Source organism: Emydura macquarii, unplaced genomic scaffold, assembly GCF_026122565.2.
Source record: "Emydura macquarii macquarii isolate MOO-44397 ecotype Brisbane River unplaced genomic scaffold, CSIRO-AGI_Emac_v2 contig_3240, whole genome shotgun sequence".
Classification (NCBI taxonomy): domain Eukaryota; kingdom Metazoa; phylum Chordata; order Testudines; family Chelidae; genus Emydura; species Emydura macquarii.
Window position 1 is genome coordinate 6,772,071 of NW_027133377.1, and position 23,150 is coordinate 6,795,220.

Sequence of the window (23,150 nt, forward strand, 5' to 3'; positions counted from 1 at the left end):
TTAATGTCCTCTGGCCCCAGATGTTCAGGGAAAGGGCTATAAGGATTTCTGCCTGAGAGGTAGAGGGGAAGATTCTCTTTGAGAGCTTTGGGCTCTGCACTTGGGGGTCACTGGAATGGATGGAACTTTGTTCTAGAGAGATTTTCTGCTTATTCTTTCTGTGCTTAGATTAATTTTTTTGATTTCTTGTTCTAAACACTACTCCTTAAGAAAATGTTCCCAGTTTGCCCATGGAAAACAAGTAATTTTATGCACACTATAAGCCAAGTTGAGGTTCAGATTCTTGAACCTGGGAACTGAAACCAGCTCACAGGGGCTGAATGTAATAAATATTCATGAATATAGAAGGCTACATCTCCAGTGGCACATGCCAGCAATGGAACAACTTATGAGTCTCCTTTAGAGAACACACTTTAAAATGCCCTATATGTCCTAAGGACATCTCTGTGCTCTTTCTTTGGTGCACAAGGGCATATTTTAGCCCCATGTCCCAGAAGCATCTTTTTGAAAATAGACCTCATGTACCACTCAATTAACTTATAGGTTCGCACACATTCTCCTTCTTTCCTCCCCCCTTAAATGATTTGTTTTACTGCCCTCATTTTATTATTTAAAGACCGCTGAGCAATAAAAATCTGGATCAAGTCAATGTGTCTGAGTAATGTTTAACCTTAAATAAGAACTTGACAGATAAAAAGGATGTGACCTACTGAATCTATCTTGTTTCTAGTAGTTATTTCTCAGAGAACCTGAACGCTTCCTTGGTTGATTAGTAGACTGACAATCACCTTGGTAGTGCCAGGGTACAAATGTACATAGTTCCTTTAAAACTCTATCTAAATCAATTTGTTTTGTAATGCTTTTGAATGAACTTGATCAAAAGCTCATAGCTGGATTTTGGATCATACTCTTCCTGCTTTTTTAATATTTAGCATTGATAAGCCTTGGAAACAGTTCTCTTGTTAGGAAAGAGCTAATCGCTTCTGTGAATGAGATTTAGAAAAACTAAACGAAAAACCCACGTAGAGATCTGAGAATTATCTAGCCGGCACTATGTCCAAGTTTGTAGCTCCCGACATGAAGAATTTTGTGGCATGGGACTATGTTGTTTTTGCTGCACTCTTTCTAATTTCTGCCAGCATTGGTGTCTTTTTTGCAATTAAGGAGAGGAAAAACGCAAATTCAAAGCAATTTTTAGTAGGTGGTAAGCAGATGACATGCGGACCCGTGGCATTGTCCCTAACAGCTAGTTTCATGTCCGCAGTGACTGTTCTGGGAACACCATCAGAGGTATATCGCTATGGGGCATCCTTCATTATTTTTTTTATTTCATATACATTTGTCATTATTTTTACTTCTGAACTTTTCCTACCTGTGTTCTACAGATCTGGGATTACAAGCACTTATGAGGTAAGTAAAATTGACACTAATATAACTAGCCTATTATGTATATGGACGTTTCTAACCCAAATCTATGGTAAAGCCCGTCTTTTGGAATAGTTTAAAACCACAGGGTATTTATTTATACTTTGGCAATGAGTGGCGTTATAATTATTATTTATTTGTATTGCAGTAATGGCTAGGGCACCAATCAAGGATTAAGACCCCATTGTACTAGGCAGACATGCATTAGAAAAAGACAGTCCCTGCCACAGAGAGCTCACTGTCTTGCTTAATAAGGTCATACAAAAGTGGGTTAAAATTGGTAAATGCAAATAAGAAAGATATTGCATGAGGAAAGTGGTATAAATGTGGTTAGGCTACATCTACATTTCAGGCAGGGAGATGTTATTTGCACTAGCTGTATTCTAACCGGCTCACTTAAAACAGCAGTGAGGACACCATGGTGTGTGCTTCAGCACTGGCTGCACAAGCCAGTAGAGAGCCAGGAGGGTGGGGAGAGGTCAGGTGGGCTTGTGCAGGCTGTGTTGAAGCCTGCACCACAGTGTCAGCACAGCTATTTTTGGTGCGGTGGTTAGATCAAAGCTGGCATGGGTACATCTACATAAGATGCAAATCTCACTCCCAGCTACAGTGTAGACATAGCATAAGGCCACGTCTATACGTACGGTGCTCATCTGTATGCAGATGGGAGAGCCAACTCTCCCAAAAACCAACTCTGCGGGCGGCAGAAGCCATATCAGTGGTAAAAGCTCTCCCGTCAACATAGCACTGTGCACACAAATGCTTATGTTGGTGTAATTTAGGTCACTCAGGGGGTGTAATAAACCATGACCTAAATTATGCCGACATAGGCTGAGGTGTAGACATAGTCTTAGTCTCCATCAACAGGAAAGAAAATCCTATTCATGAGTGGGTATTAAAGAGGGGCTCAAATTACTAAATTCTATTTCCAATCCCCAAAAAACAACTAAATAAATCAGGGTTGTCAGATCTGGGATTTTGGCTCAGTTCTTGTTAAGGTAGGGGCATTTACTGAGAGTGTATCTGGGCTCAGATTTTGACCTCTACCAAAATTTGGGTGTTGAGGAGGATAGATTTAGGCACATCTCTAGTGATGAGGTTAGGAAACATTAAGCGACCTTTAGATGTGTCTGAGGGAGTTGGATAACACAGTTTTTTTGCTCCCTGTGCAATTTCCCAGCTGTTTCTGAAACTTTTGCTAGGCATACCTCCCTGAAAGAAGTGATTTCTTGGTCTGATGGCTCAGCAGCTGTGATAATCAATTGTCACTGTGGTGTTATTACTGAGAGCACAGTGCACAGCCTCAATTATCTGGATGTCATTGGGGACATTGGATAAATTTTGGACAAGTGGACTTAATGGATGTCATGGGACACGGTCCTGTTCTCCACTACAGGAAGATTCAATTAATTAAGGATTGCATGAAATAAAGCCCCATTGGCTAATAAATCAAATCAAGGTAATGGGAATGTTTGTACACAACCACAGAAGTTTAAAATAAGGAAAAACACCATTTGAAAAGCTGTGCATAGGCATTTTGAAATATTTCGTTGCTTAACTGGGAAAAGTTCAGATTGGAACTCTGGTCCAGTTACCAGAAGCAAAGTAAGCAAATGCACTTTCCAAAAATATATTGGAATAATAAAAGATAACAGTCAAATGTTCCTCTCAGTTTCATCGTTGTAATTCTATGGCAATCAATGGGGTCACTTCAGTATAACTGAGAAGAGTTGTCCCAATGAATGCAAATAAAGATAACAAGCTTAAGAATAACAACAGAGAAGCTACTCAAGTATCTCCGCATGAAGATTTCTAAAGGACAGAAGGCCCTTGGAATCATCTTTAAATGATGTGTGCTTGGGAGGATTCTATAGGGTATGTAATGCCCAAGAAAGTATGGATAGGTACCTCAGAAGCTGCTAATGGCAACAGTGTCCTTAATCAGGCAATTTGAGTTTGTCTTGATGATTCGAGTGAGTGAGCAAGTAGATTTCTGTGGAAGACAATCAGCTTTTCTCTAGTTAGCTTGCGGATGTCCCCAAATCTCTCTCTCACTTGTTCCTTTTCTGATTTACCTCTGGATTTTTCCATGGACTCTCAATATAACAGGTACTTTAACATATAGTTCAGTTCCACCCAACACATGATTTTAGAGAGTTATGATTATGATACTTAGATACTTTAGATTAATTATGAGGCTTCTTAAAATGTAATTTTCTATTCCTGCAACGATCATGATATCCTGGTCATTAGTGATGATATCAGTCTTAGTAAAGTTAGTGGGACTACTTGTGGGGTAAATTGCTATTCAGTACTAATAAGTGGATCATAATCTGACCCAAATGTCACATATGCGTTCCACTAACTGCATTTCTCATTTCCCCCAGTATTTGGAGTTAAGATTTAACAAATCTGTTCGCTTTGCTGCAACACTGATCTACATAGTGCAGACGGTAAGAAAAATCTTTGTGAGCGTAACTTTCTGTAGTATATTTACCTAGAAAAGCTCAGCTCAGATGAAGCATCTGTTTTCAGTGAGGTCCTTTTTGTTTTGTTTTGTTTTGATTTTTCCAGTTGGGTTGATGGATTAAGGCACAGAGAGGGTGAGAGGGTAAGGTACTGTAGTGAATCCGAGAGGCTCAGCTGGGACTGGACTCCAGAAATCTCCTGACACCCAGACCTTTGCTCTGAGGAACTATGAAACCACATGGCCTCTTTTTTCACCAGAACATGTGAACCTCTGCAGTCCAACAGTGTAGATGCTCAGCTAATTGAAACACACTCCAGCACTAAAGCTTTTTTTCTGATTGCTTGTTCCTCCCCATCACACTGTGCTGGCCTGACAGTTGTAGAGCAGTTGTGAAAATCACTGGAAGGCTCCAGCTTCTTTAAACTCCTGCCTGGCATCTCCCCTCCAGTGAGCTCCTGCCAATCCCTGCCCTCACCAGGAGACTCCTTTCCCTTCACCTTAACACTCCCACTGCTTTCACCCTTCCAGATCCTTCTTATTTAAAAACAAAAGTCTTTATGGCTGCTGCCCCTAGCCCCCAGACCTTTGACTGCCCAGCAGACACAATTGTGCATTCACATGGTTCACATGTTCTTGCTCCAATCCCATGAGGTTTTTTTCATCTACTTTCTCCCAAAGGAAAGTCCATCACTTTCAAGTCCATTTTTTCATGTAATCAGGAAAACAGACTAAAATCACCATTGTAGTCAATTGAAACACCTCTCTGCTCCAGCCAAAGGAGGCATGTTTCCAGCACATAGGCCCTTTTGTTATAACAATCATCCCTTCTGCACATTTCTCACAGTCAGAGCTGATTCTACCATTTGGCAGTTACAGAAGTCGTTGTTTTAAAAGGCTATTTTTGATCTCTGAAGTTTTTTTGGTGGCCACCACCTTGTTTTTGTTTGAAGGATTTGTGTAACAAGCTCCAATTTGCATGCATCATAAAAACAATCACTCAAACTAAATTTTCCAAAAGATATTCAACATGTTTTGGTTGAGATAAGTAGGTAGTTTCTGGCTCATGCTCTGGCCTCTTCGCACCACTCTGACGGCACAAAGTGGCAATTCGTCAGGCTTAAATAGCCACCTGAGAATCCCTCTAGTATCTTTTTGTAGTTGCCTCAGCTCATTTGGGAAGAAGGCTATCTGCAATCTAAATTTTTTTTTAAACAAGATGACTCAGTGCATGTACATATTCAGGATTCTAAGTAATCCACAGTTATATGTGAATCACATGAATACAAAGCAATACAATATAGCTGTGGCTATGAAGGAGGACAAGGACAAGGCACACAAGCGCAGCTGAGCAGCTTGCCATCTGGTGTTGTCTTTCCAAAGGTACTCTAGGAACCTCAGCTATATTTAGAACACTAGCGCTGTAGGGTTACAGGACTGTGTCTTAGTTAAGTACTTTTACACAGCTAAATTAACATCTCTAAGATGTCTTCCCACTTTTCAGTAATCCAACAGGCTGATGAGGAAACTAAACTAAGGCACTTAAATTAATTAATTAATTAATTTAAGTTTTCAAAGGCAGTCATCAAAGCCCTGAATGTCACAGGGGGTTTGAGGACTCTGGGCACATCTTTATTGGGAAGCACCAAAGCATCTTCTTTGAGGCGGTGGAAAAACAGCATGTATGTAGCATTAAGGTGTAGAATTACCTTATATGTGACTACATATATAAAGCTAAGGGTGAAATTCTCTGAGGTGCAAGGTCCTCTGCACTCTGTTGAGAGTGCAGTCATACAGTCTGTGTATACCAGAGACATTGCCCCAATTGCTTAGTAGGAGCAATAAGTGGCAGCTACTTTTCTAACCCATAAGGCGCAAGAGTGGCCTTGGAGAGTTGGGGTCGATAATCCTACTTACTCCCTACAGAAAGCCTGTGTAAAGAATCTGTCTGTCTGTGGGATAGAGGAGAATTTCAGTAAAGCTGTAGTGATTTTTCAAATCCGTACGGTTTCTCTGAAGACTGACCTCTAATCAGAGTAGACATAACAACTCAGTGGAATGATACCTTAACAATAATACTTCACATTTATAGTTACAGCAAAGGATTAAAAACTAATAGTAGCAGCAAATTATTTTAACTTCACATTTAGGAAAAGATGTGTGGAAGTTATAAATGTTGGCATGCTTCTCAGGAGCCTTTGTTGCCAGAACAAAGTCGTGTCATTTAATACTAGCAGCCTTACCAATATTTTACTTCTCTTTTCTTTTCCCTTATTTGTGCTTAGAATTGTTCAGTTAGCAAAAAGTTAGTCAGTTATGGAAAGGATGCTGTAGAATCTGTCAGATATTAACCCTCAGGTCACGAGTAGGCTAGGCTATTTCTGTCACTGTGTTGATATGGTTTCACATTCCTATGTACAACTTTCTCTGTCTTATTGATGTTTTATGGCACACTGAGAGGTGTATTAGAAACAGCTAGACAGATAGTGTTGATGTATCTATAAGTACACAGTTAAAAAAAGGAAATTGGGGCCTTTGGGATTGATGGTTAGCTTTGAGACCCTCGCTAATCAGAAACCAAATAGCTGAGTTTTCAGGTATATGCTTCATGACCCTTTCTTTCCTCCTTCAGATTCTTTACACTGGAGTAGTGGTTTATGCTCCAGCATTGGCTCTCAACCAAGGTGAGTTTCCAGCCCAAAGCACATGGCGATACCAATCAGCCATGTCACAACACAAGATGGATAACTGAAGCAGGCAGATTAAAAAACAAATGCTTTGTGAAAGGTTCCATGCCTTCATTTTTAATAGCTCCCTTTATTTGCTGCCTTCCCCCACTCCTCCTTATATCAGTACTAGCAGGATTCTATCATTTACCTGCTCTATTTTTCTTTATACTTAAGAATAACTTGAGGAGATGAGTGCTGAACAGTTTCTCCATATCTTGGCAAAGTGCTTAGTACAAGGTGATGATCCAACACTGTGCTGTGTACTTTGATTCTTTCCTCCCCTTCTAATCTCACACTGCTGTCGTCCTTAATCTCTATGGGATAACGCTGAGATTTCTCTAACTGGAAGTATTTCAATTGTCTTGCTGCCAGCAGGAAGGTTGATGACTAAGATTGTGGCGTCTTTGATACAGTAGGTGACAATTCTCCAATGCCTTTGCATGGCGGTAAGAGGCTCTACGCTGCTGAGGATGTCATGTTTCATGGAAGATCTAAAACTGAGGTCCTGAACAATGATAAATATCCTATAATTTTTTTTTGTAAAATATCTCTTTCAAATTCCAGTTCAATGCCAATCCCTATTTCCCCTGTGGCTTCAACTGAATATTATGATCTTCATTTTTTGTGCTAAATCCATTGTAAATCAGGGACTCTTCGCTCAGCTTGATAAGTGTGTGTTGCATATTGGCTATCTCCATGTGAGGAAGGTATCCTCCCACACAGATTATGGAGTGGTGCCAGAAGAGGCTACTTCAGCCCAATGCATTCATAAGCAGAGGACAGGAGTTGGGGGATGCCAGAGGACCCATCCAGGGGTGCATCATCTGACCCCATATTGGCCTGTTCCAGTCCCACCCAACTCATTTCCCAGTGGAACTGGGCTGTATTTTATGTGGGGGTGAGTATCCCCCAAATTCATACTCTGCAGGGTGGAACAAACTAATTATGCTCTTAGGAGAATTGCTTCAGCTGCAGGAGTAGGCCCTGGATTGCCCCTATAAGCTTCATTTTAAACAGAATCATAATTTGTGCATTGAACATTTAAACAATTTGGCATTTTTATTCTATGTCACTATGAAAAGGGAATTTCACCCTATCAAAGTTCACTATGGACCCTGCAGTTTCAATGCTAAGTCACTTGAATTACTTTAGTTCCAGTTACTTCAATAGGAGTCCTGCATGCACATCAGACAGCAGAATTTTGTTCTACTTAGTCTCTAAAGAACTTGATACTTTACTTGATATTATTAATTACAAAGGAAAAATCATTCCTCAAGGCAAATTTTGTCACTCAGGAACTCTGGGCAAAAAGAGAACTAAGAAAACAATACTCTAGAACAATTACATATTTAATTCTATCAACTGTGAGATCTTCCACCTGTCTCACGGGAATAGTTTTGATTTGGTCTTACAACATAATTCAACTTAATTATTAGTCTCATACAAATGAAATGCAATTAATCACAATTTGCAAGAAGGCAGCAAAATGAATCCAATGATGCAAAACAATAAGCGTCAGTGACAAGAAGCCGTTTTGTGGAAGAACTCCTAATAGGAACCAAAAATTAAAATTAGTAACTATTCCTGTCCCGGTAGAGTAATGGATCTTAGTTATTCTGTTATCTTCCAGATGAACTACACCTGTTTTATTATCAGTTTGATTTTCTTTGTTTTTACAGTGACTGGATTTAATCTTTGGGGCTCTGTATTTGCAACAGGAATAGTCTGCACGTTCTACTGCACTCTGGTACGTAACTAACACAGCAGAAAGGCTTAAAACAGATGACGATAAAGGCTAAGTCTACAGATGAAAAATAATAATACAAACAGTTTCTAAATATAGCTAGAATGACTGAAGTTTGTATTAGTAAACACAGAAATGTTTGGCAAGCTAACAATCTCTCAAAATATTACATCTATTTTTGTACTTTTTATGGGAATAAACAGCTTTATTTCTTCACCCCTACACTCTTGTCTCAAGGTTTAAATCAGATATCTTAAGGCCAAAACTAAGATATTTTGATTCAGAGAAGGAAGTGATAAACTTTCATGCCATCTTCTGGGAAGAAGATAACTATCTCCCTTTCTATATTTTTAATCTACAATTATAAATGGTGAGGGGACAAATTCATCCTTGGTATAACTCCAGCAAAAGTGTTGGGATAAAACATAGGATGAACTCACCCCAGTGATCTCAGACCTTTTAAAAAGCTTCAATTTTGAGTGAAAGTATCATGAGAACATCCATTATGATTTGCATGGGAGCAGATACATTTACTCTTTGAGGATTTATTGGGTAGTAGACAGTGACCACCAGTCTTTTGTAGATGCCCAGCAGCCCTAGTAACACCTAAGTGACTTAGGAGTTTAAGTCCAATTGATTCTTAATGTACTTTTGAAAATGGAATGTAAGCTCCTAAGTCACTTAGGCACTTTTGAAAATGTTAGTCCGTATCTGGCCTGGATACTAATAGCCTATAAGGAAAAGAAATCAGTCTTTGGGGAAAAGTCAGTGGGTGGGATGTCTGGGACAAGGACTGCCAGGATAACATTTGACAATTAAGCATGAAGGAGAAGGCAGAGGGACCCAGGGACTAGAGAAGGGATCTAACTGTCAGTGGGAGGCAGTGGGTGGAAAAAAACAATGATGAAGAGAGGGTTGGTGGCAAGAGGAAACCTTAAAATGGTTATTGCCATGAGCTGGCAGCCACTTTAAGTAGCTGATAGTCAATCTCTTTAATTAGGGATGCAATCTGTACACAAATGGAATTTGAATCAGGGATTCACTCTAAAAAGATTAATAATTTTCTTTCCTAACTCAAAATAATTAAAAGGATATTGCCAATAATTCTAGGCCTAAAATACAGACTTTTTGTTATTGGGGTTTACAACATGTAATAAACACGTTTCCATTATTATTATTATTTCAATAAACAGAATTTTTGAAAATTAAACATTCCCATCCACTGCTGAAAATGAAAAAAAATAACATTGTATTAGTGCATGATAACCTGAATATGAAATGACTATAAAATACAAAGAAAATTGGCCAGTTTAGTTTCAGTTTCCACATCATGGAGTTTTCTATCATCTTAACACAAAACATGGTAGGAAAGATAGTCATGTGGGTAAGGCACTGGACTGGGACCCAAGGATTCAATTCTTGGCTCTGTCATATGCTTCCGTGCGTGATGTTGGCTAAATTGCTTAATCTCTCTCTACCTCAGTTTCTGATCTGTAAAAGAATACATCCTTTGTCTAGCTCTTTGTCTGAGAAGTAGAACATAAACCCTTTAGAGCAGGACTGTCTCTGACTATGTGCATGTACAACACCTAACAAAAAGCCCTGACCTCAGTTGGTGCCTCTAAGCTCTAATACAAATAACAAGTAGAAGAAGAATGCAAATATACAGCTTTTCATTGTTCTAGGGAGGATTAAAAGCTGTCGTCTGGACAGATGCATTTCAAATGGTTGTCATGGTGGTTGGTTTCCTAACAGTTCTGATTCAAGGGACTATTCAGAATGGAGGACCTAGCAACATCTGGGAGAATGCCAGCAATGGATCACGCCTAGTCGTATTTGAGTAAGCAAAACATAAACTGTGGCTGTAATCCTCATTATGTTTTTAATCACATTTTGGATAAAAAAACCCTGCTGTCATTATGCTACATTTAAAAATTAACAATAATATTAAGAATTAACAATTTCTGTGCTGATGAGTGATTCTTATTCCTCAATAAAAGTATTGCAGATTGACTATGCTTTAGGAGTTAGTGTGCTTTAAGCATTGAAGCTTTATTCAGTTCGTCCTGCTCTTGGGATATTATATCAATTCCATAAAAAACTCTCATTCCTTTCTTTCCTAACATTTTTGGGTAAAATCCTGGGCCACTGAAGTCAATGGGAGTTCTGCCATTGACTTCAGAGGGGCCAGAACTTCACCCCTTATGTTTATCTCTCTGTGGAACTATTTCTAGGCTGTTTTCTTCGCTTTTCACACATCCTGATATTCCCCATCTTTTAAAAAAACGCTTTATTTTGAATACGCTTGCCACTGTAGCTATATACTGCTGCTACAATACTGGTGCCTGCTGTGATTAACTGGATGTTCATTGGTGCTTGTTTATGTCAGCAACTAAAGAGTTACTTATCACAGCAGAGCACTGGTAGAAACTAGCAGCAGCTACAATGATGCTTTTATTAAAAAAAAAACCCTGAATGTACATTTTATCAACAACAGTTATTGAATTCAAAATTAACAGAGTTCTAAAGGGAAGGGAGTTGTATAAATAAAAATAAGATTAACTTTAGTTATGTTTATTAAGATAAAATTACAAGAACGATGAACCTTAAGGCATAAGCTAATTGCTAGTTTAACTCTGGAAGGCATATATCCTCTTGGATATATATCCTAATATATGGTGATAGTATGAATATAGTAATTAGGTGGAATATATAGGGCTTTTATGTCTGAAGTATAGTATGTGACATTGTCTCTTGCTGGGAACAGGATACTGGACAAGGTGGCCGATTAGTCTTCTCTGGTAGGGTGCAACCACTTATTTGTGGTTGTTATCATTAGTGACTGGTGCAAGGCCAATATAAGGTTAACTTGCTTACACCAAGATAAGTTTCAGTATATATGAGGTATATCACAGTGATTAGATATTCTCTTTAGCAAAGTAAATATACACAAGCGTGGCAGTTTTATGATGAATTTGGGCTGAGTATTAGCAACTCCATACATGGCTGATTTAGAGATGTGTCCTAACTGTAGACTCAGATTTTTTGATATTTTTTAAAGCTCAGGGGTGTTTGGAACCGGAGCTTTGGTTCAGGCATATCTCTATTCTACCTCAATGTTGGGTTTAATCAAGTGGAGCTGAATTACTTTCCTCTCTGTCTTGTAGCTTTGATATAGATCCTTTAAGACGACACACCTTTTGGACAATTGCAGTTGGGGGAACCTTCACGTGGTTAGGAATCTATGGAGTTAATCAGTCCACAATACAGAGATGCATTTCCTGCAAATCAGAAAAGCAAGCTAAACTGTAAGTTGTCTAGTATCAAGAATGAAGATAAACTATTCTCATAATTAGACAGATTGTACTTTATTTCTAACTTTTCTTCTTGGGACTATAACTAATAATTTTTCAGATATACACAGAGAGCCTGGTATTCATCCATGGGCAACTTAACAGAGAGTTAAGCATCTAAGGATGAGATTCTGAAACCTTTATTGATATGGAGTTGTACTTTATAACACAAGTAGTCCTGATGTTTTTGGGGACTATTCGTGGAGTAAAGAACTATTTCAGCTTTGGAGCAATGGTTTGAAAACTTGGCCCAAAGTGAATCTTCAAAGTGGGGTTTGTATATCCTATTAAGAAGTCCACATTGGTATAATGGAACACTAAACTATATTATACTGTTCAGCCACTAGATGCACAGTGTGTAAAAATGACTTAATTAAATGAACCTCAGCCATACCTGCAGAGCATTAAGGGATGTAATGATGAATACATCTACTATGTATTTTGCTCAGAAGGAAGCTCTGTGACCAGTCCATATTTGGTGGAGAAGTACATGACCTGGTATCAGGTGTAAACTAAGAACAGAAACAGAAGGAAAACAAGAACAAAGGTTGCAAACAAAAGAAACAGCAACAAAAATTGCAGGAGCTCATCAGCATGACCCAAACACATAACAGCTTGGTCATCTGGCTGTCCATTAGTTGCAACAACTGGCTGTGGTTGGTTTGGGATCCTTGAGTCATCTTCTTGTTCTACATCTACTATCTGTTGAGTTTGCTCTTTGGATTGTTCTTTCTGAGGAGCAAACTGTAGATGTCAATGATTTCTGTTGAACTCTCCACTCCCACATAAGATCTGGGCACTGAATTCTTTTTCTTTATGGCAGCTTGAGTTGTTCATTTCTTTTCTCCATCCAATTTGACATGAGCATGGTCACCAGGTTCTAGACCTAACAGTTCTCTAACTGAGTGATGTCTGTTGTAAAAGTGTCCATAAAATCTTTTAACTTTTTAATTCAGTTTGGCTACTCTCTTCATGTCTGGCCACTTTGGAGATAGATTCTTTTCCAAAGTCCGAACAATAGCACTGAGCTGTCTTCTCACCAGGATTTGTGCCAGATTACATCCAGTAGCCACTATTGGTGTTGATCGGTAATTCAGAAGAGCAAGGAAGAATCTTCCTGCTGTAGGGTTTTCTTAGCTGTGTATAGAGCTCTCTCAGTCTCTCCATTCAATTGCAGGTAATGTGGGCTGCTAGTAACATGATCAAAATCATATTTCCTTCAGAATGACATAAATTCTGCTGCAATGAATTGTCATCCGTTGTCTGTCACTAGTTATTCTGGGATATCAAAATGAGCAAAAGTGCACTTCAGTTTCGCAATAACGCTGCAATATGTTACGTCATTCAAGGATGCTATTTCTACATACCTCGAAAAATCTTCCACAATAATCAGTTAATCATGTCCCCTGAATTAACATAAATTGGTAGCTAGTCTCTTCCAAGGTCAGTTAGACTGAGGCATTTGTACACTTCATGGTTCAGCATTTGTACTGGATCTCCTTTGAAAAGTCCAATATCACCAAATATTTCATCAAGTTCTTCCACCTTTCTTACTAGGCCAATCATCATGGTGCCACGCTAAGGTTGACAAGGCTGTTGGTCCTTTGATCATATACAGTCTGAATGTATAGCTTTTTTCTTTGTAAGTTGTTTCTATGGAGAATTGTCCCATGAAGTTTAGAATACCTTCAGGGCTAATCAAAGCTGTGTCAAGTGACTTCAGCTCTGGAAGAGGTTCTCATAGACTTTAAGACCAAAAGGGACCATCATGATCACCTAGTCTGATCTCCTGCACAATACAGGACACAAAACCTCACCCACCCACTCCTGTCATAGACCCATAAAGTCTGACTGAGTTACTGGAGTCCTCAACTCATGATCTAAAGACTTCAAGTTACAGAGAATCCATCATTTACACTATTTTAAACCTGTAAGTGATCTGTGCTCCATGCTGCAGAGGAAGGCGAAAAACCTCAGGGTTTCAGCCAATTGGACACGGGGGAAATTCCTTCCCAACACCAAATATGGCAATCAGTTAGACTCAGAGCATGTGGGTAAGACCCACCAGCCAGACACCTGGGAAAGAATTCACTGTAGTAACTCAGAGCCCTCCCCACCTACTGTCCCATCACCAGCAGTTGGAGGTATTTACTTCTAGAGATGCAGAGCAGATACATTCCATTGTAGGCAGTCTCATCATACTGTCCCCTCCATAAACTTATCAAGCTCAGTCTTGAAACAAGTTATATTTTTTGCCCCCACTGCTCCCCTTGGAATTATGCTCCAGAACTTCACTTCTGTGATGGATAGAAACCACCTTACTGCAAGCATAAACTTGTTGATAGCCCAATTTAATATCCATTTGTTCTTGTGTCCACATTGGTGCTTAACTTAAATTACTTTTCTCCCTTCCTGGTATTTATTCCTCTGATGTATTTATACAGAGCAATCATATCTCCTCTAAGCCTTCATTTGGTTAAGTTAAACAAGCCAAGCTCTTTGATTTTCTATTCCTAAAATCATCCTAGTAGCCCTTCTCTGCATCTGTTCCAGTTTGAATTAATCTTTCTTAAACATGGGAGACCAGCATTGCACACAGTATTCCAGATGAGGTCTCAACAATATCTTGTATAATGATGATAATACTTCCCCATCTCTACTGGAAATACCTCACTTGATGCATTCTAAGACTGCATTATCTTTTTTCACAGCTGCATCACATTGGCAGCTCATTGTCATCCTGTGATCAACCAATACATTCAAGTATTTCTCCTCCTCTGTCACTTCCAGCTCATAAATTCCCAGTTCCTACAAGAAATTCTTGTTGTTAGTCCCTAAGTTCATGACATTGCACTTTGCACTATTAAATTTCATCCCATTTTCTATTACTCCAGTTTTCAAGGTTGCCCAGATCTTCTTATATGATATTCTGGTTCTCCTCCATATTGGCAACACCTCCCAATTTTGTGTCATTCGCAAATTTTATTAGCACACTCCCAGTTTCTGTGCCAAGCTCAGTAATAAAAATGTTAAATAAGATTGGTCCCAAGACCAATCCCTGAGAAACTCCACTGGTAACCTCCCTCCAGCCTGACAACTCACCTGTCAGTATGACCTGTTGTGGGTCTTCCCTTTAACCAGCTCCTTATTCACCTTTCAGTTCTCATATTAATCCACACCTTCTCCAGTTTAACTAATAATTTTCCATGTGAAACTTATCAAATGCCTTACTAAAGGCTGACTGTGTCTGTGATGTCAGCTGCTGAGTCAATTTTAAAGTCAATAGTCTTGCCATGAATATTCAGTTTTACTCTCCAGGCAGGGTCTTTGTCAACACAAGAGATAGATTCCAGAAACAAGGGCTCTTGATTATCTGTAATAGGAATCAGTTCCCTGACTGCTTTGGTGTGGCAAACAGCTGTAAAAGGTGCGCTATGACTTTTTCCACACCTTGGGCATGTAGGCTGGAATTTGTCCCTCTGAGCCTGAAAGTCTCTTTCCTTGCCTCAGGGGTTTTGTGGCAATGACCTTTAACACTCAAGTACCTCTTTATAGCTTCTAAGCTAGTTTCAGGTTTTTCAAGTTTTTCCTAGGTGTTGCTGTTTCACCATTTCAGACTGTTTTGGTATTTGAATTGCTGTGGCTAGGATTAAATCTCTCTTCAATTGTAACTGCTATGAAATGTTTTTCTCTTTTAACCCAATAAGCCGCCTGTCTCTGATACTTTCCTGTGTTGCATTCCAAAAATCACAATTTTCAGTTAATATATGCGGAGATCTTATAAAACATTCAGCATTTTACTCTAGTTCTTGAATTCTTTGATGAAAACATGCTCTTTCATGAATCATATTTTTCTGAGGCATAAATTCCAAACCAACCACAGCCAGTCATTGCAACAAATGGACAGATCAAGTTGTTGTGTGTTCATGTCATGTAACTAGAAAACCAGTAGATTCAAAGACACTTTACAGACTGATAAGTAATGAACTTCAAAGACAGTGTGTTAGTGTAAATATTGTAAATGGGTGGGAATGTAGAACTTAAAGGGGGAGGTATAATGGAATGCTAAACTGTTCACTGTTCACTGTAATACTTTTCTGCCACCAGGTGGCACTGTGTGTGAAATACGTTATTTAAAGTACTTAAACGGATTTTTAATTAAACTAATTTTTACATCCCTAATTTAAACCTCACCCATATCTGGCAGAGCATTAGAGAGAGGGTCTAATGATGAATACATTTGGTGTCTGTCTTTCTCAGAAGGAAGTTCTGTGACCAGTTCTTATCTGGTACAGAAGTACATGACAATTGGCATCTACAGTATTTTTGAAAAAATGGAAAATCTTTTTAATTTATAAATATCTGAATAAACCGTATCATTAAACAGCACTAGTATGTACATAACAAGACATACAACATATCAAAAGATCCAAATCTGTTCATGAACCTGCCTTACTCCCAAGTGCCTAGAGCTGGTTAAATAATGCAAAGAAGGTTTTCCTCAAATGTTTGACTTTGTAAATGAATTAACTTTGGTCATATTCATTTTGAGGTTCACGTTCTGTGAGGATGTAAAAAATTGAGTTTTCCTGACAAAAATTTGCAGGAAGTGAATTTCAGAATCACACACATGATCATTCATTCAAATTAAACGTTAAAGTCATGCAAACAGGTATTTGACAAGAAGTGCCTACACACTTATTCAGTAAAGGAATACAGCAAATACCATATGACGTCACTTGACCTTTCTCAACTAAACAACACGGTCAGATCTCTCAAACGTCAAATATATGTCAAAGAATAAGGAATCTAAAAAGATATTATTCTTCAAATAATTTTGAACAATGAAGACATTGAAAGAAACCACAATCTACTTCTAGAAGTTCCACAATCATAAAAAGCCTAAATTCATTACATAAGTTATTTGTTGCAAATGATTCCCACAGCTCCACATGTGACAATCCCTCCCTGATTAAAACAAAATGCCTGTCTTCAAAGATCTGCTTTATGGTTTTTCTCCAGCAGCGGAAGGAGAGAAGTTTGATTGGCAGCAGGCTGCAGGATCCTCCTTCCATGACAGGAATTCCATTTGGAGGACAACTATCTGGACAACTTGCTTCAGGGGAAATTAAATGAAGCAGTAGCCAGAGGGTCTCTTACATTCTAGAGTAGTGGTTCCCAAAATAAACCTTACGTGTCAAATACCAACCTCTGGGACAAACAAGATTTATGTGGAGCAGCAGTAGAGCTCAGTAGGGGGGCTTTCAGACCAACTACCATTCATGAGAGAAGGGAAACTTATTCAAATCTTTCTGAAGCCATAAAAAGGTTTAGGACTTGTTTGGGCAACAGCCACAGATTCAGATTGGTTCTTATTTTGTCCAAATTAGTTCACCCATCCCTATCTATGACACATATGGCTATACAATCAAGACAGCATATAGTTGTAAAGACTAAAAATCTCATCTGTCCTACAAGAAGGGAGGGGGATCTTTCTTTTACAGGGTCATAGTGCTATTTAATGCGAATTCACCTTGGGGGCAGAAAATCTATTACAGCACAGGTGAGGATCTAGGGCTGTACACAGTACCATTTCTATGTTGTCAGTCAGTCATTTATACATTTTGTGTGTCCTTAACACACATTATCTCACAATGCTCCTTCAAGGAATGGGAAGAAAATTAAGTTTTAAAATATGATTAAAAGAAAAAAAAAAAGTAACACAGTGTCCCGGGGTGGGGGAGGGGAGTTCAGCGAGATGGGGGGGGGGGCGCGGGGGCGGAACAAGTGAAAGCATGACCACTGACTGTGAAGAATCTTGGGACAGCGAGCCCAGAGGCAGAAAGGATAGATTGCTAAGATGTGAGAGAGGTCTTTGGAGTTTTGAAACTCAGGAGCGTAATTTTGAATTGGATTCGTCCATGGCTAGTTTGTCAGTGAAGGGCAATGTAGATTATGTGAGATCTCACAGCTCGCAGGAATCTAACATTTCTAAACTATAGACAGAAAACCCTAAGAGTGGAATGCTATCATTCAGGTCTACCTCAAATAATTGCTGAACAGGAAGGCAGGTTAGTTTCTATGGTGAAATTATAAATGGGCACAATTCAGAAGAAAATAATATTCCATCTGACTTCCAGACAGAGTTGCAACAACTTTTGAGAAAGTAAATCAGTTTTTAAAGGCTTGTATGAATGAAGGGCCATAGAGAGATTTCTCTTCAGTTTGGCTTCTGTTTTTATCGGAATTGTGGTTCATTGTAAATCTGCCTCTTGAAACTGTACCAGAAACAATACACTCCTTTACATTTGTCCTTAAATATAGTTTATCTTAAAAGTGATGCTCCCCCAGAATGTCAACATTCATACCAGCCAAGAAATGAAGAGATGGTATCACTTATTTTCAGTGGAGTTTGTCTAAATGTATGAAAAGAACATGGGTAGCCAGTAATAACCTGGCCATATTTGTGTTGAATTGGACATAAACCGGTCTGTCTCTCTTTCTTTTCAGTGCACTGTACTTTAATTTAGTGGGACTCTGGGTAATCCTAGTGTGTGCAGTCTTTTCAGGCTTGGTGATGTATTCCCATTTTAAGAACTGCGATCCTTGGACAGCTGGTTTCATTTCAGCACCTGATCAGGTATAGACTTAGATTAATGGCGTAAATAGAAAGATTTTCGTTATACTCCGACTGCAAAGTCCAGTTGAAGCTAATGGAACTATTCACATGCTTACATCTAGGCAGGTGCCGTGCTGAATTGGGCTCTACAATATGACAATGCTGTTAATTTTCCTGTGCCATGCATCAATTTTAGATTTTTAATTTATGCCACAATCAAATACTATCTCATTTTGTATTGGTTTAGTATGGCATAAAGGCTTCTTCTTTTTTTTTGGTTTATCAGTTAGACTTGAGGTGGCTGAATGATGATTTCTGTTGAACTCCTGGCTTTTATATCACAATGTGATTAGAAGTAGCTATTGCATTTTCACAGTCAGAAAATGTCCCAGTTAATATCCTCTTTTGTTCTGTGTGTTTATTTTCTCCTAGCTGATGCCTTATTTTGTTATGGACATATTTTCCTCAATGCCAGGACTCCCAGGACTCTTTGTTGCATGCGCATTCAGCGGAACCCTCAGGTCTGTGTCTGAAATTGTGTTTTCTCTAGTAGGTGCCATTACATATACCTCTTTGACTATGCGAATGCTGGCAAAACTAACAGTCCATCTAAGAACCAAACCAAACACTGATCAAAATGCTAAACATGAAAATGCAACATAATTTCCCAGCTAAGAAATGCTGCAGTAGTGTGGGTTTGTTTGTTTTTTTACATTACATTTGTGCTAGAGCCTGAGTATGCTTTGGCAGTTATATTTTCCTATCCCCTTCAAGTGTGTTCAAGAACCACATTATTAACACAAACAAGGGAATGGAAAATTTGGAGAAATACCAATCTCCTCTTTAAATGAAGCTCAGCCTGCTGAGCTAATGCAGCAGCTGTGAAGATTTAAATCCCTTTTATTTTACTTGACTGGTACAATTGTACAATTAGAAAACAAATGGAGGCCACCTCAGTGAATCTAGCTGAACAACTACAAAAATAATGTAAATACGTGGACAAAATAGAAAAAAAATGTGTCTGGAGAAATCATTGTAGCTGTGTGTTCTCCCTCAGACTGTGCAGGGTATTGGATAATAATAATTGGATTGTAGGCAGTAGCAATTACAACATCAGTGTTCAAAGGAAAGGTAGAAAGAGATGGAAGGTTGAAGTCCATACTAGCAGCAGGCAGAGTTCTACAGACTCAAGCTCATAAAAGCTATCTCAGAATTACCACACTCATGCTTCTGTGCCCTGCACAGTCATGTCAGGATCACCATTGTCTTGATTCATATGAAACCAATTCCATTCAATTCCTTGGGATAGGTGAGTCAATAAAATTGCTATTTCTCAGATGTATACTATACTCAGTTAATTGCAGTGCCTTAAGAACGGGATGTGAACTATCCTATGTGTAGACATAAGTTATACCCAAGTAACCTCATTGGGACATTTTGATTAGTTGCATTGTGTGAATCCAGAGCAACTCCACTGAAGTCAGTGGATTTACACCAATATAACTGCAATGGGGATCTTACAACAAGCTTAAATTCTTCCACATCTTGAAGAAAAAATCCATTGCTAAAAGGAATGCTCAACACACATTTTCTACAATACGTTTGCACCATGTATTTAAGTTATTTTAGTCATTATTTTGTGAAAATTGACCTCAGTAGGGCAGCATGGGTCTAAATGAGTGTGGAACAAAACACTCTGCATATTGTTGGTGCCATATAATAAAATCATGAAATGAATGATAGTATTTGTGGAGGGAGATATAACCGAACGTGAGCAAGAAGGTCCACTTAATTCATATTATTATTTTAGTAATCATTTTGTTCAGGTTAACACTAATGGGTTTGCATGTGTATAACTGATGAAAGAATAAAGAATCTAACATACTGTCGCTGCTATAACAACAACTTCCCTCGGACTACTTGCTAAGTAAAGTCTTACTCAGCATGAGCAAGGGTGTCAAAATTATGCTGAGTAGTTACTGTTCTTATCTGGCACAGAGTTTGTGAAAGGCAGAGCTATTATAGTTCTGGGCAATATGGTCTAAGAATAGATGATGTATTAGATAGTGTGAAATGAAACATTCTTTGGAGAATTTTGCCAAATTGGACTTCATTCATTATGATGTTTTGCAGAACAATATGGTATCAGCAGTATTTATGTCATGCCCTTAAAATTCTAAGTTAGCAATGTGCTTATTTGACTTTCTTGAAAACACTGAAAAGGTCTGTGCAGTTTGGGCAACTGGGGTTTTGATAGTGTGTGTATTAATTAGGCATTTCTATCTTGTTCTGAGTAAGCACTGAATGTGGCATAGATGAAAGGCCTCTCGTGATTGCAGCAGGAATGGTTCCAAAGTCGTCGTCTTTCACTGTTACAGTCTGAAACTAAAAGCTTGTGCTCATGATTTTGCTAGTCTCAGTAAGTCCCAGTCATGGGGCTTAAACTCTGTAGTCATTTAATCAATTATATCATATGTGATACCCACAGAATGACAGCTTAGTGAATGCTTATGAAAAAAGAAATAATTGCCAATCCACCAGTCTTTACCGTGAACATTTCTTGAAGATCATAAACAATATGATTCAGCTGTTAATATTTTGGCCAGCACATTTTGGATCAGCATAATGTTATTGGGGGTGTTATTTCTGTTAATATGATAATAATTTTACATTATTCTAAAATGTTTGTTTTTATAGCACTGTGGCTGCGAGCATAAATGCGCTAGCAACAGTAACATTTGAGGATTTTGTCAAGAACTGTATGCCAAATCTCTCTGAAAAAATGAGCACCTGGGTCAGCAAAGGCTTATGTAGGTACAGTAGCTGGATCTTGTACTTATGCATATTTATCATAAAGCCACAAATATTTTCTTAACCCCTCTTGTCTAGTCAGGACCCCTTTCTCTCTATATATATCAACACAAACTAGCAGTTTTTGAGTGCTTATGGTATTTATGCAATGAGCTCTTGATATCACTTGCCTAAAATAAGGTGTTAGTAAAATGTGGAGTAATCAAGATTGTGACTTAATAAATATATGTACTATGACTTCTGCAGCTCCCTTGTTTTCTTTCTGAAGTAAAACATACAGCTTAGTATTCCATCTAGTTTTTGAATAATATAATAATGCTGATTTCCTTTCAAATCTATTCTCTGCTCATAGTGCATCAAGATGCCGCCTGTTGCTGTGTCAGTGTCTGCCTCACGTAGCATGATGAAAATGTACATTGTGAGAACGAAAGTGAATACAAGAGTAAAGTTAATTATTGCAGGATGAAATTATTTGCATTTATGTGTATGAACAAGGAACTATGTCAAACTCCTTTAAAAAGTTTATTAACGTTTTAATATTAAAATCACTGGGGAAGCTCATGGAAAACTCATTTGTGATACTGTGATGGGGAGCTCCACTCACCACTAGTCTGGCGCCTCCTCCTGACCGCTCTCGGGATTAGCTCTGAGAGGTCACTGCCCCCTTCTGCAGTTGCATGCTTACACTTCATCTCCCCTGCTGGTCTGCAGCCCTTCTCTCGCCTCAGGAACCTCAGTGTCCTCTTTGTGACTTGGCCGTCCAGCCATATCACTCAGTTTTCCCCTCTTCTGGGGTATAGTACTTCACAGTCTCTGTCACTCCCACAATGACTCAGGAAGTCTTCCAGTTCATTGCCTTGCCGGTGTCACTTCCCCAGTGGCGGGTAGGGGAACCCAGGCCTACCCTCTAACTCCAGGCTCCAGTCCAGGGACCCTCAACCCAGCAGTTCTGGGATTTACTCTCTCAGCCTTTGCTGCTTCTTCACTGAACTGCTTCCCACTCTTCTGGTTTTCCCCTTTTCTCTGTGTGTACCACCTCCAACTCCTTATTCCCTCTTCCCAGGGCGTGACTGCAGCCTTTCCCGGCCACCCCATCTGTTGCCTGCTCCCTGGGTTTATAGAAGCCCTGCCTGTTCCTGCCCAGCTGAGCCTGCTTGTAGTCAAGTCCCTGCTCCCTGGCTCTTCCTCCAGGTGCAGCCTGTGGAGTTAATAGGCCTACCTGGCCACCTTAATCCCTTCCAGTCCTGTGTGGGCTGGACACCACATCACAGATACCACAGAATGGCAGCTATAAATCATATGTAGCCTGTCTTAGAGAATCACTATGCAGTGTTGTTGTGGTTGTGTTGGTCCCAGGATATTAGAGAGATAAGGTGGGTGAGGTCACATCTTTTATTGGGCCAACTTCTGTTGGTGAGAGACACAAGCTTACACAGAGCTCTTCTTCAGGTGAGCTTTTGAGCCCTGAGAGAGCCCTGAGAGAGCTTGTCTCTTTCACCAATAGAATTTGGTCCAATAAAAGATATTACCTTGTCCACCTTATGTCTTTTAGAGGATCACTGTCAGGTTAATATTCAAAATAGTCAATTTAAAAATCAAATTTCTGACAGTATATCCTTTAAAAACTGTGTGTTGAACTTGTAAAAATACCTTTAGAATATTTATATGGATATTGCTGCTCTCCTACAGATTTTCATTAAGATCATATGTAGGGTGACACCATCAAACACGCTCAGACCCTTCATCTCTGTCCGTTTGTCTGCCTGTGACCTCTTCAGTTTCAGCTTTGCTGCTGCTGTTACTCTAAACATTCCCTTGCAGACCCTGGAAGGAGCATTCATATGAGCTCCACACAGAGCAACGTGTGAGAGCATTGCCATCTTGCTAGTGGCATGAGACAGGACAGTGGTCAGGATGAACTGAAACCAATTATACAGAAAGGGCTGTCAAATGCAAAATTTAAACAAACTGAAAAAAATGGAGATGACTATTTTTTCGCTAA

General features: G+C 39.1%; 1 protein-coding gene across 2 annotated transcripts in view; it reads left to right on the forward strand.

The window, feature by feature from the left end:
• The first annotated feature begins 741 nt into the window (after positions 1-741).
• The window catches only part of SLC5A12 (solute carrier family 5 member 12), a 34,227-nt gene continuing 11,818 nt past the window's right edge, over positions 742-23,150 (forward strand). For both annotated transcript variants that reach the window (XR_010917002.1, XM_067532148.1), the window contains exons 1-9: positions 742-1,410; positions 3,813-3,878; positions 6,525-6,576; positions 8,301-8,368; positions 10,051-10,205; positions 11,533-11,673; positions 18,229-18,358; positions 18,770-18,858; positions 21,035-21,147. Coding sequence is in view for 1 of the 2 variants with exons in the window: in XM_067532148.1 (XP_067388249.1) it covers positions 1,054-1,410; positions 3,813-3,878; positions 6,525-6,576; positions 8,301-8,368; positions 10,051-10,205; positions 11,533-11,673; positions 18,229-18,358; positions 18,770-18,858; positions 21,035-21,147 (1,171 nt within the window). In the remaining variant the exon portion in view is untranslated. The remainder of the gene's footprint in view (positions 1,411-3,812; positions 3,879-6,524; positions 6,577-8,300; positions 8,369-10,050; positions 10,206-11,532; positions 11,674-18,228; positions 18,359-18,769; positions 18,859-21,034; positions 21,148-23,150) is intronic.